This window comes from Euprymna scolopes, chromosome 34 (assembly GCF_053919585.1).
Source record: "Euprymna scolopes isolate OS-2025 chromosome 34, ASM5391958v1, whole genome shotgun sequence".
Lineage (NCBI taxonomy): Eukaryota > Metazoa > Mollusca > Cephalopoda > Sepiida > Sepiolidae > Euprymna > Euprymna scolopes.
The window spans coordinates 22,920,384-22,936,053 of NC_136515.1; the positions used below are offsets into that span (position 1 = coordinate 22,920,384).

General features: G+C 33.1%; 1 protein-coding gene across 1 annotated transcript in view; it reads left to right on the forward strand.

Moving 5' to 3' along the window:
• Nucleotides 1–13,046, forward strand: part of LOC145259131 (ATPase family gene 2 protein homolog A-like) — a 49,655-nt gene extending 36,609 nt beyond the window's left edge. Inside the window, exons 12-15 of the mRNA XM_080116811.1 lie at nt 1,907–2,040; nt 7,733–7,859; nt 8,514–8,678; nt 12,822–13,046. Coding sequence (XP_079972937.1) covers nt 1,907–2,040; nt 7,733–7,859; nt 8,514–8,678; nt 12,822–12,998 — 603 coding nt within the window. The 3' untranslated portion in view covers nt 12,999–13,046. The remainder of the gene's footprint in view (nt 1–1,906; nt 2,041–7,732; nt 7,860–8,513; nt 8,679–12,821) is intronic.
• Nucleotides 13,047–15,670: the final 2,624 nt, after the last annotated feature.

Genomic DNA, 15,670 nt, shown 5'->3' on the forward strand with positions numbered 1-15,670 from the left:
ATTACTAACACATGAGGCTGTTTTCTATCTCTACAAATCTATTGTATGGTGTATTCTGTCACCAGCCTGCCAAAAAAAACAAAAAAAAACACATGATGAATGAATCAATATAAAAGATTGATACATAATCAAGGCCATACATCATTTTTTTTCACAATTTTACAAAATTTTAATCAATCTAAAACTTCTTGGTCTTTCCTTCTCATCAAATCATTCTTGGAGTCTATACGTTAGATTCATTGCTTTTTCTGCTTCTTGTAAAAAGTGGTTTTCTTTGTTGCTCTAAACATTTACTCACACCTGAGCATATTCTCTATCTCTACAAATTTACTATCAGACCATGTATGGCGTATTGTTTTGTTTTTTGCATTTTTGATTTTTCAGGGAGAGCGTAGTTATGGATTGTGTCATCGTTTAAAATTTTATTTAACAGAGATTTGAAACAATAAACGCTAAAACGGCAAAATAAAAATAAAAAAGAATCGTAAAACATTGACATATTTTTAAACAAACACTAAAATATTTTTTTTTTACTTTATTAAAATGATAAAATTATCAAAGAATTTTTTTTTATAATGGTAAAACTTTTTATTTTATGAAAAAACATTCCAAACTTACTGCTCCTGCTACATCGACATCAGCATGTTTGGAAAGTAAGATTTTGATGACATCCGAATGGCCACCCTTGACGGCATGTATCAAAATTGTGTCACCAGCCTGCCAAAAAAAACAAAAAAAAACATGATGAATGAATCAATATAAAAGATTGATACATAATCAAGGCCATACATCATTTTTTTTCACAATTTTACAAAATTTTAATCAATTTAAAACTTCTTGGTCTTTCTTTCTCATCAAATCTTTCTTGGAGTCCATGACCTTGCACCCTCTGACTTTCACCTCTTCCCAGCCATGAAGTTGTTTTTGAAAGGAAAGCGTTTCCCAGATGATGCAGCCTTGATTTCTGAAGTCACGTCATGGTTGGAGGACCAACCTGGGGTGTTCTACAAAAACGGTCTCCAGAGCTGCATCAAATGATGCGAGAAATGCATAACTCTGGGTGGTTCCTAAGACTAATAACTGTGCCAAGTTTCGTTGCTCTACTGCTATGGGAAGTGGGTCAGGGGCATTACTTATTGCACACCCCTCGTACGTTAGATTCATTGCTTTTTCTGCTTCTTGTAAAATCGGTTTTCTTTGTTGCTCCAAACACTTTCTCACACCTGAGTCTATTGTCTATCTCTACAAATCTACTATCAGACCATGTATGGCATATTGCTGTAATGTAATGTATGGAGTACTGATGTGATGTTTAGACTGGTGAATTTCCATCTTATTTGAGGGTTTGTGATGAGGTGCAGAAACGTATCTGTAATTTGATTGGTCCAATCTTTTTTCATCTTTGCAACCTCGCTCACTGCTAGTCTCAGTCTTTTCTATAAATACTATTATGTCATGTGTTCTTCAGAATTGTCTAATCTATTATCTGCTTCTTTGTTCCAGCTCATTTGACTTGTGTTCTACATCAATTCACTACATCAATACCTCGTTATACCTCGTAATATAACTTCCAATTCCAGTAGCTTCTTTCCAAGAACTGCAGACTTGTAGAATTCTCTTCCTGCTGTTTATTTTTCTCTTACCTATTGACCTTAGTCTTTTCAAGACTAAAGTCAATAGGCATCTCCTTTCATTGCAAAAAATCATCTTTCATTCTCGTTGGCTCCTTACAGCTATGTGACTTCATGTCTTGTCTGGAGCAATTTCTATTAAAAAATGATCTGACAAAAAAAAAAAAAATTAGTAGATTGTATTTGATTTGAGTGCTCAGCATTTATTCAAATAAAAACTTTCTAAATTACATTTCTTTTAATATTGGTTGAATTTTGTCTTTATATTTATTCAGGGTCCGGAATTATTCAACAAATGGGTTGGTGAAAGCGAGAAGGCTGTCCGTGAAGTTTTCCGAAAGGCAAGGGCAGCTGCGCCCTCTGTGGTTTTCTTTGATGAAATTGATGCTTTGGCTGTGGAGAGAGGCAGGTGAGATACAAATAGATTGTAATGACTCTTACATATCAGGGACCCTAATAGCAATTAAGTTAACTAATGCAGATTTTGACAAGAGTCACATTTAGTGCATGTCATGATAATTCAAATCTGCAAAACAGAATCATTCCCAGGGCTAAATCAAAGATGGGTGACATGTAAGATCAAAGCACAAACAGCATCGACAAACGAAAGGTATGAGTTGACACGACGAATGATGTCACATTTTTTGAGTTGAAAGAAAGCAAAGATTTTCAAATCAGTCTTTCTGTGGATGCAGATAAAAGACACATTGCCTGTAATGCTGTAAGAAACTTTCATAATTGTTAAGCACGAAATGTTACTTCAATATTGATGTTTGCATGTCACTCATTTCAGTTTATAAGTTAACTAATGAACAAAATAATTAGTTAAGAGAACATTCGTTTTTTTTTTCTCTCTCTCTCTCCTGAGTCAATTCTCTTGAAAATAAAATCTTGAAGAAAACTCAGCAAACGTCTCCTTGTGTCTTTCCTGCATGAAAAGTAACCACTAGATAAAATGACAACAATGAAAAGAAACAGAAGCCACATAAAAAGAAGACTGAGAATAAAAGCGGAATGAGAATAAAAGAGACCCGTGTATAAAATATTTTTTCAAGTTATCTTCAGTTGAAGCAATATTTAGATATGGCTATGTTGTGTAGTTGTTTCGCAGTAGTGAGATACAAATATGTAGAAATAAAATGGATGAAAATGATTCTCTGCAGATCAACAATAATGAATGATTTATCAAACAATTTACAACTGAGAGAATTACTATTAAAATGCAGACGTTTGCTAAGTATTTTTGTTTTAATCTTTTTCAGATCCAAGGATAGATAACCCATGCTTCCAAATGATTTTGGCAAGAGAAATAACTTTAGTGTACGAGAGTTATTTTCCTTTAAATATAAAACTGTTGAAAGTATTATTAGTATTATTTATTGGCATGTAAAAAATAAACTTCAAATCTGAAATATCCACATACAGTAGAAAATGGAATTTTCAATGAAGAGTTTCATTTTCTATAATCACATTGATACACTGATTTTCATTAGATCACTCTGGTGCAACCAGATCAGGCTCTCTGAAGACACTGGCTTCTTGACCTAAAATTCACCAAACATTAGTGACATTGTGTTTTTGCAAAGCCAAAATCAAAAACAACAAGCCAAATTTACCAGATGGGCCATTAAATAACCCCAAAAAGGTTGATATACCTTAAACCAACCAAACCAAAAACCATGGTAGGTCCTGAACTGTCAGCTAAACTTCAGCCTCTGTGCTATCGACGAAATGTTGCATCCCTCTGCCTGTTCTACAAGTACTTTAACGGTGAACGCTCTGACGAACTGCAAGCACTTGTGCCCCCTCGACGTAAATACCCCCGACAAATCTAACAAGCAGCTAAATCCCACCCCTTCACAATAGAGATCTCTAGATGCAAGAGAGCCTTTTACTCTAGTAGTTTCTTCCCCAGAACAGCTAGACTTTGGAATTCCCTTCCGGGTCCCTGCTTCCCCGACTGTACTGACATGCAGAAGTTCAAGTGCAACATGGACCGACATCTTGCTGCCCAACTTCCTACATAGTACCCCTGATGCTTATGCCTCTGATAGTAGCCCCCTACAACAAAGTGGCAATGTTCCTTGTTTGGGGTGAAAATGTAAAAAAAAAAAAAAAAAAAATGAATATTTAAAGATATAAACAACTTGAAGCATAGAAACTTTTTTCAAAATGTCCGCATTCGGCATTAATAACCCAAAAAAGGTTCACATGCCGTAAAACAAAACAACCAACCCAAACACTTTGAATAAATATCTGAAGACATAAAAAAAAACTTCTACAAGGGTTGATAGACCGTGAAACCAAACCAAACCAAACTATCCAAACCAAACATGGACAGATTTCCAAATGTTTCTTGACAAGGGAAATAACTGTAGTGTACAAGAGTTATTTCCCTTTAAATATCAAAAACATTGACAGTATTATTAGGTGGTATAGTCTGAAATTTCTTCGTAATGTTAAAATTAAATTGAGGTTGAAATTTTTCATTAGGAGGTAAATCTTATATACAGCATAATCACACTAGCATACTGGTTTTGATTAGATCACTTAAGTTAGGCACCATCCAAAATGGTTAGTACAAGATGGGTGACCATTTCGGAATACCAGGTGCTGTATGTGGGAGGACAAAAACACCTCTTTGCTAAAACTAAAATAAACAATGAACTGACAATCACAATTTATGGTTATCCTCTATAACATTGTTAATGTACTGAATGGAGGTGTTGACATATTATAACTATTAATGCTTTGCAGAATATTATGCTGAAGACAAATATTTGCATGTATGTGTGTAGCACATGAATGACAAAAAGTAGTGGACGAAATGAGGAAATGACTTGATGTTGAGATTTTATTTACAAGGAAATAACACAAATTGCATTTATCAGTCTTAGTCTGATATTACTTGAGTTCGTGTGTCATATCTACCATGGACTAGAGTAACATATCTCTATTGTCATATCTACCATGGACTAGAGTAACATATCTCTATTGTCATTTACCAGGATTCAGAGTCATCCTTCTATTGCCACCTGCCAGCATCTGTCTTGTTTGATTCTCGCATCTCCACACAAGAATTCATATAGCAAAAGTAAAAGGGAGAATGTAACTCTGCCTGAAACGGAAAAAAGAGGTAGTTCCCCATTCTCTTAGTTAAATATTTTTCAATTACAACAAGCCTATTATTTGTATCCATTGAAAACATGCAACAAATGTAAACATGCAACAGATGTATATAAACATGGAACAGATGTAAAAACATGCAATGAATGTAAACATGCAACAGATGTATATAAACATGCAACAGATGTAAAAATGCAACAAATGTAAAAATGCAACAAATGTAAAAATGCAACAGATGTAAAAACATGCAACAGATGTAAAACTCTATATCTGTGCCTAAATCAAAACGCGGATTCCATGAACAAAGCTTCTTTCTTAGAACTGCACGCCTGTGGAACTCTGTTCCATCTGCCTGCTTCCCACCGGACTACAACTTGGATGTGTTCAAGTCCAACGTTAACAAATTCCTAATGAACCGCCCCCTTAAGTAAACACTTCATCAAATCTCCACACTAACGTAATGTACTTGCAATAACCCTTATCCCTGAGTGGCTTCCGGGCCTTGATAAGTGGTGATCACTGTGTAAAAAAAAACAAACAAAAAAACATGCAACAAATGTAAACATGCAACAGATGTAAAAACATGCAACAGATGTAAACATATAACTGTCTAGTGCATGTTTACACAACTATCCAGATAATCTGCAAGGATTGATGAATCTGTTTCCCACATTGATTTTGACGATAATTACATAATTAGAATTTTAACAGTTGAAACTCAAAGAAATTTTTATTGTATCCTAAAAATATATGATCTTAATTGAACGATAGGAAGTTCAAAAATATTTTCATACATTGGGTATGAAGGATGAAGAATAAAATTAAATCTCTAAGAACTTTCTGTGACCAACAATGTCTGCCTTGTCTTCAAGTTGCAAATTCACCAAACAGTGGTACATGACTAATAGCCTTACTATCAAATAAGTAAAATATTAAACAATTAATTAATATGTATACCATTCGGTATGGACCCAACCATGGAAGATCAGATAATAAATAAACGTGGATTTATAAGACCAAAAAATTCAACCTTGATTGCCCGTCAGGGCCCGTGGCGCAGTGGATAGAGACGTTGAATCTCTACGGTTCCATGTGTGAATTGTCTGAAGATAGCAGTTTCAATCCTACCCAAAGCCGGTCAGAGGCTTACTTGGCCAAAACGTGGTGAGACGACAATAACTACGGAAGGCAGTAATTGCTGAGAATGCAATTAGGAGATTGGAGTTCCTATCCTGTCGCGGTTACCACCTGACGAAGGCCAAAGGAATAGTTGGCCAAAACATTGTGAAACAACAAGTAAAAAAGATGAGGAAAATAGTCCGCAATAAATAAATTAATAAATACTTATCTCAATAATGAATTCCAATTAAATAATATATTCAAGGTTGTTGTTCAGTAGAAGAAAGCGAGTATCATTGTAAGAACCCTCAAAATTACAACTTTGTTACTTGTTTCATAGTCAGCTAACGTACTTCCTAACTTTTGGCGTAGTGCTACCAGAAGTGGTAACGAGGCAAATTAGTTCTTTTGCTTTTTTTCTACGCCTATATCTCCCCTGTGCATGTACTCTTTTTTTATTACGTTTTTCCGATCATTCCTTTTTTTTTTTTTTTTTTTTTTTTTTAATAATCATTGAAAACATTTTTCAATCTTATTTTAATTAAGAATTATTGAAATTATTTTTTTTTTTTTTAGAGAATTATTGAAAACACTTTTAAAATCTTTTAAAACTATTTTGGGAATATTATATATTGGATACGTTTCTTTTTATGATGTTTGAAATCTTGCTATTTTGATTTCAATAATTTTATTTTTTTACTTACATAAACATATATTTATTATATAAATTAAAATAAAAACTTTCATTTTTAAAATAAATAAAAGAATAACATTTTATAATTTCATAAACATGTTTCTTATAAAATTTCAAATAAAATGAAAACTTATTTTTTAATTAGGTTATTAAAAACGCAAATAAAGATTAATTTTGTTAATTTTGATTGTATACTTTTCAATAATGTCGTTTTCTTGTATTTTATTTCAATAAATTGCTTCACAATAGAAATACTGAAGAACAATAAAAGTGAAAAAAACTAATTTGTCTTGTCACTGCTTCCGGTAGCAGACACACCAGAAGTTAGGAAGCACGTTAGTTGATTATAACCCTTGTTTTAAACTTGAGTTGTAATTTGGATGGAGAACCATTCTGTTGCAGCAATGACAGAGACCACACAATTTAAACTGCGACTAATGTCAAAATTGAGCAATGATTTTAGACTAGCATAATGGATAGACTATCATGGCCTGTGCAATCAATTGGAATAATCTAAATTTAAAACTTTACTCAATTTTTATTCTGTACACTCTTTTAAAATTTTTACCATTTTTTTTACCTAAAATATGAGTTAGAGGTCAAAAGGATCACAATTTGATCTTTTTTTTTCTTCCTTGAAATAAAATTTATACCATTTTTCTTTTCTTTTATCTAAACCAGTCATTCCCAATGTGGGGCGCGGCAATATTTTGGTGGGGCATGGGCAGGACGTGCACCCTTGGGCTTACTATACCAAAGACTATAGGGCTATTTGAGAATGAGTTATTTTTTTCATTATTATTATTATTATTATTATTATTACTACTACTATTATTATTATTATTATTATTATTATTATATTAACAGTGAATTGTTTCATAGTGAATCTTAATGGCCTTTTAAGCTTACTTCATTGAATAACAGGGATTTTTAATAACAAAAATTAAATATCACAAAGGGGAGGCATCAGGATTTTAGAAATGCCTAGGTGGGGCATGGCCCAAAATAGGTTGGGAACCACGGATCTAAACTATCTATGAATAAAAAGCAAGTAAATTTGTTAATGTGTACAATTTGTAAACTAAATTTGTTAATGTGTGCAAACTTGTAAATCCAATCTTCAAATGATGTTTATTTAATTTCATTATTTTTTTCTATCCAGTTCTTCGGGAAGCAGCAATGTCGAAGATAGAGTATTGGCTCAACTTTTGACAGAGTTGGATGGTGTCGAGTCACTACGGGACGTCACTGTCGTAGCTGCCACTAACAGACCAGATATGATTGACAAAGTAAGCTTTAGTGGAACACATTACAGATTTTAAATCGATAATTTTGTTCAATTTTTTTAAATCTCATTTTAGTTAGCTGCAATAACAATTGTGTGAAAGACTTGACCAATTTTTTTGTTTTTCTTAAAATTTAGCAATTTTATAATTATGATCTTTTTTTTTTTTTTTTTTTTTTGCACTCAATTGTTCTTGCTCGCAGATTGATTGATATGTTGTCTGGTCAAAACACTTGTCCAGAATTCCTCATATATTAAAAAACTAAAAAAAAGAAAAATCTTTATTATGCTTGTACCCATAACAAAACAAAAATATTGTATTCGAAAAATGATGTACATTGGTAAAATAGTTTTATTAAAAAAAACAATTATGAGTAACTGAAGAATGGCTGCCTTGTCTGCCATTTTGAAAACAATCTAAAAAAGGGTAGATAACTCAACAATGATTCAAACTTGTGAAATGTATGTTGTAATGCCTATGAATTCCAATTAATTATTTGTAAAAATTAATGTGAAATTAATTTTAAATAGGTGTTAGTCACAGCTTTTTAAAGCATAAAGTTCAATTTACCAAATTTTACAAAACCGATTTTTAACATTAATTCACTTGTTTTATTTTGTGAAGAGTTTTCACACCATTTTTTTTTTTTTTTTTCAGGCACTTCTACGACCTGGTCGTATTGATCGTATCATGCATGTTCCACTGCCAGACCGAATGACCCGTGAAGAAATTTTCCATATAAAATTGAAGAAGATGCCAATTGCTGATGATATTGACATCCAAAATCTGGCTGAGACGACAGAAAGATATTCTGGGGCTGAGGTGAGGATTCTCTTGAACTTTTCACCAATTGTTGAAAACCTAAACTTTTCACCAATTGTTGAAAACATATAAGGAGGAGCTGCTCAGAGTACTCTTTCCTGCTTTGACACGATACAAAACCGTCTTCGAAATCTAGTGGGTTGCATGTCTTTTTGCCTCACTACTTCCTCTTTCTCACAGAAGAGATATTTGCTCTATCATTATTTTCATGGCAAGTACTCGACTGAGCTTCAATCCCCTGCAAAACATTCACAACAAATACTAATCTAACTACAGCAACTGCCATTTATTTCCTTTACTTTCTATCTGTGCCTAAACGAAAATTCCATGAGCAAAGTTTCTTTCCTAGAAATTTTTTTCTGTGGAACACAAAACTGTGGGACTACTTCCCAGCTGACTATAACATGATTGTTTTAAAATCTAATGTAAATAAGTTCTTGTTGAGCCATCCTTTTAAATAATCAAATTCTACTCAAGTTCCACCACTACTGATCATCACAGTGTATTCCCAGTCTACACAACACTCATTATCCTCAAGTAACCCTTGGGCCTTGATAAATGGTGAGCTCTTAGTAAAAAAATAATTATATAAACATGGTGTGCATATTATGATTTACCAGTATTTTTTCACTTGCTACTTATCTAAATATATTACTAAAATATTTATATAAAATCTCGGTTATAATCAGCTAACATACTTCCTATACTTCCTAATTTTCTGTGGAGCACTATCAGAAATGAAGACAAGGCAAATCAGTTCTTTACTTTTATTGTTCTTCAGTATTTCTATTGTGAAACGATTTATTGAAATAAAATAAAAGGCCATTGCTGAAAAGTATACAATAAAAATTAACAAAATTATAAAAAAGATAAAAATAACACAATTAGTCTTTATTTACACTGTTAATAACAAAATAAAAAAAGTTTTTAGTTTATTTGAAATTTTATAAGAAATAAAGTTTATGAAATTATAAAAATTAAAGTTTTTTATTTGAATTCTAAAAATAAGTTTATTATTAGAATTTATATAATAAATATATGTCAATGAAAGTATAAAAATAAAATTATTGAAATCATAATAAAATTTAAAACATCATAAAAAAATCATATCCAATACATAATATTCCCAAAATAGTTTTAAAAGATTTTATAGTGTTTTCAATAATTCTTATAAAAAAAGTACAAAAAGTGTTTTCAATAATTCTTTAAAAAAATAAAAATAAAACTAATTTCAATAATTCTTTAAAAAAATAAAACTAATTTCAATAATTCTTTAGAGGACCAAAAAATCTTTTCAATGATTAATAAAAAAAAAAAAAGAAAGCGCAGAAAAACATAAAAAAGAGTATGTGCACAGGGAAAATATCGATGTGAGAGAAAAAAGCGAAGGAACTGATTTGTCTTGTCCGGTAGCGTTACGCTGGAAGTTAGGAAGTATGTTAGCTGACTATAACCAAAATTCCTTTTGTTAACTTTCATTAAAATCCTCTGCTTTTCGCTAGGAGTAAAGTGTAGTATCAGTTCTCATACTATACTTCATTTTTTCTGTCCCAAGTCAGTAAAAGAGAAATCATTCTAGATTGTAACAATCATTAATTTTATCCCAATACAAAATACCATTTTTTCGGAGCTGGGTTTTTCTCTCCCCTTACAAACAAACATTGAGTCTAACTCTACTTTTGTGGCAAGGTATTACGGCATTTCATTTCACCTATTGACCATCTGTAGCCTCAATGAAAATTTCTTAGTGATCAATCTTTTATAGTTTTTGGAAAATTTGAGATTGTATCCTCTTGTTCTGGTTGCGGTGAGAGGTAGTAATCTTCACCTTGCATCAGGATCTTGTTTTACTCACATTCACCCCAAACGAGGCATATCGTCACTTGAACGTAAGGGACTACTATTTGGGACTATGCCTATGAAAGAAAAAATAATGTTGGTTGACGTTACATTTTAATTTTTGCATATCAGTATAGTCAGGGAAGCAGGTAACAGGAAGGGAATTCCAAAGTCCAGTTGTTCGAGGGAAGAAACTTTCTGGCATTTAAGGACCTCAACAGTGAAGGGGTGAGATTTTATTGCTAAACGGGTTTGTGGGGATATTTATGCCGAAGGGGCACAAGTGCAACGAGTTCATCAGAACACATTCCATTAAAATATATGTAAAACAAGCACAGAGATGCAACATTACGATGACGGGACAGGGGTTGGAGCTTAATTGACAAAGTGGGACAGGGGTTGGAGCTTAGTTGTCAAAGTGGGACAGGGGTTGGAGCTTAGTTGTCAAAGTGGGACAGGGGTTGGAGCTTAGTTGTCAAAGTGGGACAGGGGTTGGAGCTTAGTTGTCAAAGTGGGACAGGGGTTGGAGCTTAGTTGTCAAAGTGGGACAGGGGTTGGAGCTTAGTTGTCAAAGTGGGACAGGGGTTGGAGCTTAGTTGTCAAAGTGGGACAGGGGTTGGAGCTTAGTTGTCAAAGTGGGACAGGGGTTGGAGCTTAGTTGTCAAAGTGGGACAGGGGTTGGAGCTTAGTTGTCAAAGTGGGACAGGGGTTGGAGCTTAGTTGTCAAAGTGGGACAGGGGTTGGAGCTTAGTTGTAGACTTGAATCACATCATCTTGATCACACATTGAGGCATTGCTTTCAATTTCTTCTCGTAGAGTAGAGCCTGTAGTGTCACACACATCTTGGTAGCTCTGGAACGGTCCATTAAAAAGGCACCAATATTCATGGTTTAATCTCATCATTCGCATATTGGGTTCATTATGCATGTTAGCATGAGTTTGACATCTTGAAGTAATTGACTTCAAACTAACCTGTTTCTAGCCAGATCTTTATTGACCCCTTTTTCTCTCAAATATATCCTTATTATTTCTCCCCATGCAACGCATATCCTCAACCCTCACTGGCCAGATTTCACTTCCATACATCATCACTAGGGCTATGACGAGAGAATATTATTTTCATTATTTTGATTCTCAATTATATATCCGTTGATATCTTATATGTTTTTAGATAGAGTAATGTGGTTCTCGATTGATCAACTGTGTCTCGAGAGTCAAAACAATAAGAATGTTCTCTTGTCATAGCCCTAATCATCATACTGCATTCACATGACTGATAGACTCTTTTCTTGGTTAATAATGGTTATGCTCTGCTGGTTAGTAATGGCAGAAGTTCCATGAACTTAATGCATTCATCATCATGCAATCTAACTTGCACCTGCTCCACTCCACAAATTGGTTATCGTTTCTCAACCTACCAGGAATTCCATTGAATTTCTTGCATATTTAATTTTTTATTGTTTTTTTTCTCACCCTAAACAAGGCACAGTGGCACTAAATCATAAGGGGTTACTATTTGAGACCAGATTGGCAGTGATACTATGTAGGGATTGGGCTGCGAGATGTCTATTCACATTATACTTGAACTTTTGCATGTCAGTACAATCAGGAAAGCAGGGGCCCTGGAAGGGAATTCCAAAGACTAGCAGTATGAGGAAAGAAGCTATTTGAGTAGGAGTCTTTACAGCATTTAGGGATCTCTACTGTGTAGGGGTGGGATTTTGCTGTTTGTCGGGGTAATTATGTTGAGAAGGTACTAGTTCTTTATGTTCATCCGAGCACTTTCCACTAAAATACTTGTAAAACAGGCATGAGGGTGGCACATTTCGGCGATGAGACAGAGGTTGGTGTTTAGCCGACAGTGCAGGACCTATTAGGTTGGCGACTCTTTTGAACATGGTTTAGGAGTGAGAAACTAGTGGCAGATGCACCAGCCCAGATGTGGCAACAATATTCCATGCATGGGTGAATAGTGGCTTTGTAGAGATACAGGATTATCTTGGGTGTGAGTAACTTTCTAGCACGGTATAGAGAGCCCACCCTCCTCACAGCAGCGTTGACAATTACCTCAATGTATTCGTTCCAATTCATGTGGGTCTAGGAAGTTGAGAGAAGTACTTTCAGGTTGTGCATCATAAACCATGAAATGGTTTCTTGTAATTATTAAACGAAATAAGCTTAGTCTTGGTGAGTTTCAAGTACATTGAAAGATTGAATTTAATTGATTCGATTTAGACAAAAAAAAAAAGAAGGCAGATGAATGCTGGGGATGAATTGGAATAAAAATGTTTTTCTCTTTTTCAGATATCCGCTGTTTGCCACGAAGCTGCTTTGTTTGCGATGCAAGAAGACATTAACATTGATAAAATTCAACAAAGACATTTTCAGAAATCGCTCAAAGTTGTTCAACCTCGAATTACAGATTCTTTATTGGAATTTTATAAAAATTATGAACAAAAAAGCAGTTTACATCCTGTGTAATGTAAATTTTTAAAAAAAAAATTAGTAAAATAAATATTTAAAATAAAATATTTGTTGTTTCTTTACAATAACCCCACCATGAAAAAAAATGGTATAGAATTTTTTTTTAAATCGTCCAATTTTTGGTCTTCATTCTTTAATAGTTCTTAATTCTGACAATATTATTGGATAAAAAAAAAGTTGATGTAAAACGTTGGTTTTCTGAAAGAAAAAAAAAATGTAACACAATTAATGAAGTATGAAAGAAAAAAAAAAATGTAACACAATTAATGAAGTACGAAAGAAAAAAAAAATGTAACACAATTAATGAAGTACGGAAGAAAAAAAAATGTAACACAATTAATGAAGTACGAAAAAAAAAAAAGTAACACAATTAATGAAGTACGAAAGAAAAAAAAAGTAACACAATTAATGAAGTACGAAAGAAAAAAAAAAGTAACACAATTAATGAAGTACGAAAGAAAAAAAAAAGTAACACAATTAATGAAGTACGAAAGAAAAAAAAATGTAACACAATTAATGAAGTACGAAAGAAAAAAAAATGTAACACAATTAATGAAGTACGAAAGAAAAAAAAATGTAACACAATTAATGAAGTACGAAAAAAAATGTAACACAATTAATGAAGTATGAAAGAAAAAAAAAATGTAACACAATTAATGAAGTACGAAAGAAAAAAATAATGTAACACAATTAATGAAGTATGAAAGAAAAAAATGTTACATAATTAATGAAGTACGAAAGAAAAAAGAATTACTTTTCCTCATGTGGATAGAAAATTTAGTCAACAAACAATTTGGCTGACCTTATAACTGGCATAGGTCACCTAAGGTGAGCAGACAGCAATGGTTGATATTTTACCCAGAGTTTGGGGAAACTGAAATATATTTCATTTCAGTACCAGAGGAGAATCTTACCTTCCACCTCCACCCCTGAGATTGCAATGCAAGAGAGATGATTTAATAATTTGATACATTAAGAGAGGAGAATCTCTCCTGAAGTAACAAAAAGAGAGAGTTTAGAAGGAACCGGACAATACAAGATTGCCTTATTGAATTCTCGATACAATATAATTAGCTGCATTTAGTAGCTAAGAGACTCCATTTTTGCTTGCCACTGGTTTCTATGTTGTATTAAAACAGATCTCAAACTTAAAAACCAAGTCGCCCAGACTTGATAATGCAGTCAGTTCAAAGACACTAATTAATTAATTTCTAATTAAAAAAAGTGCATTTAGATGTTTTTCTTTTTGTTTTTCGAGATATGAAACTCCTAATTATTAAATTTTTGATCTTCATAAATAAGGCTGGTTCATTACTTTTTTTGGTACTTGTGCAGAATTGGCACCAGATGTAATTATTAGGTTGGTGCAAAATTAATGCTGTTTTTTTCATATGAAGTTGAACGTCAAAAAACATTATTTTTGCACCAACCTAATAATTGGCAGCTTGGCTTTCCTTGGAATATGACGTCAACCATCGGCTTTTGCCGAATGTTGCCGATTATCCAAGCGTAATAGTGCTACTCAAGGAAAATACAGGAGAAAACATTTAAATCAATAGAAAAAAAACGGAAAAAAAAAAAAAAAAAAACGAAACTAAAAAAAAAAACAATTTCTATTTTATTCTTGTAACAATTTTTAAACATGAAAAAGAAAAATAAATAAGCATTTTTCCAGAATGGATTGAGTCAACTCCATCCATATGTGCCACTGCATCCCTCATGAAGACTGACCAAACCAACGATTGGGTAATCTCCAGTCACTCACTGCACCAACAACAAACACCTTAGATTCAGAGGTTCACATAGGAGTTTCAGATCAGATTTAATTGTTGTAAAACAGATTATTTTTTTGTCTACTCCATCATTTTTTTCAACCCTCTAGGATAGCTGAAGCAATTACTCCAATTACGGGCAAATGGCATCACTCAGCCAGCATAGACATCTTGTGAGGATGACTTGTGTGAAGGAGTTAATTTTGTAGGAGAAACATACCGTGTTGTTTGCAAGGAAATGCTGCCATTGGACATAAGATCACAAGTTTCCAACCTTGAAGCATAACAATCGTGATTTCATACATTTTCAATTTGTCAAATAAATCAAAATTCTGGCAAGACATGCAAAATTAATGCTAACCTTGAATTCCTCATAAAAGTTTACTTAGTTGAACGGTTTTGTTGTCAATTATATGAAAAAGTAGATGGTCATAAAGAGAGGAAAATATCTAAATGTGCGAGGCACAAAAAAGTTATAACTTCTTTATTTTTAATAAGTTTTAAAATTAAAAAAACAAAAATTCTTTCTTGGATCATCAAGCTTTTTCTATGTATGCCATTATTGAGATATTTTAAGCCAATTAAATTTTTTTCATATGTAGGATGAACCGGGGGGGGGGGGGGATTCCACCTCCTTTACATATAATGGGAAGTAACTGCTGTCAGGAGTGCTGTTTCATCCCTAACTTGAGTCGTCCATTTAATAGAGTTGCTTCCCTTGAATAGCATTTCCTTTCCAGAAGGCATTTTGGTGGGAAATTTGGCTTCTTCAAGCGTGAAAACATCATGCTACTCCATCCATCAAGAAAGAACACCTTTCGCACGTTTTTATGATGATAGTGTCAAGATGTTGCTTTCTTAATCTGACACATTTTATACTAATTTGTTATCCTTTTT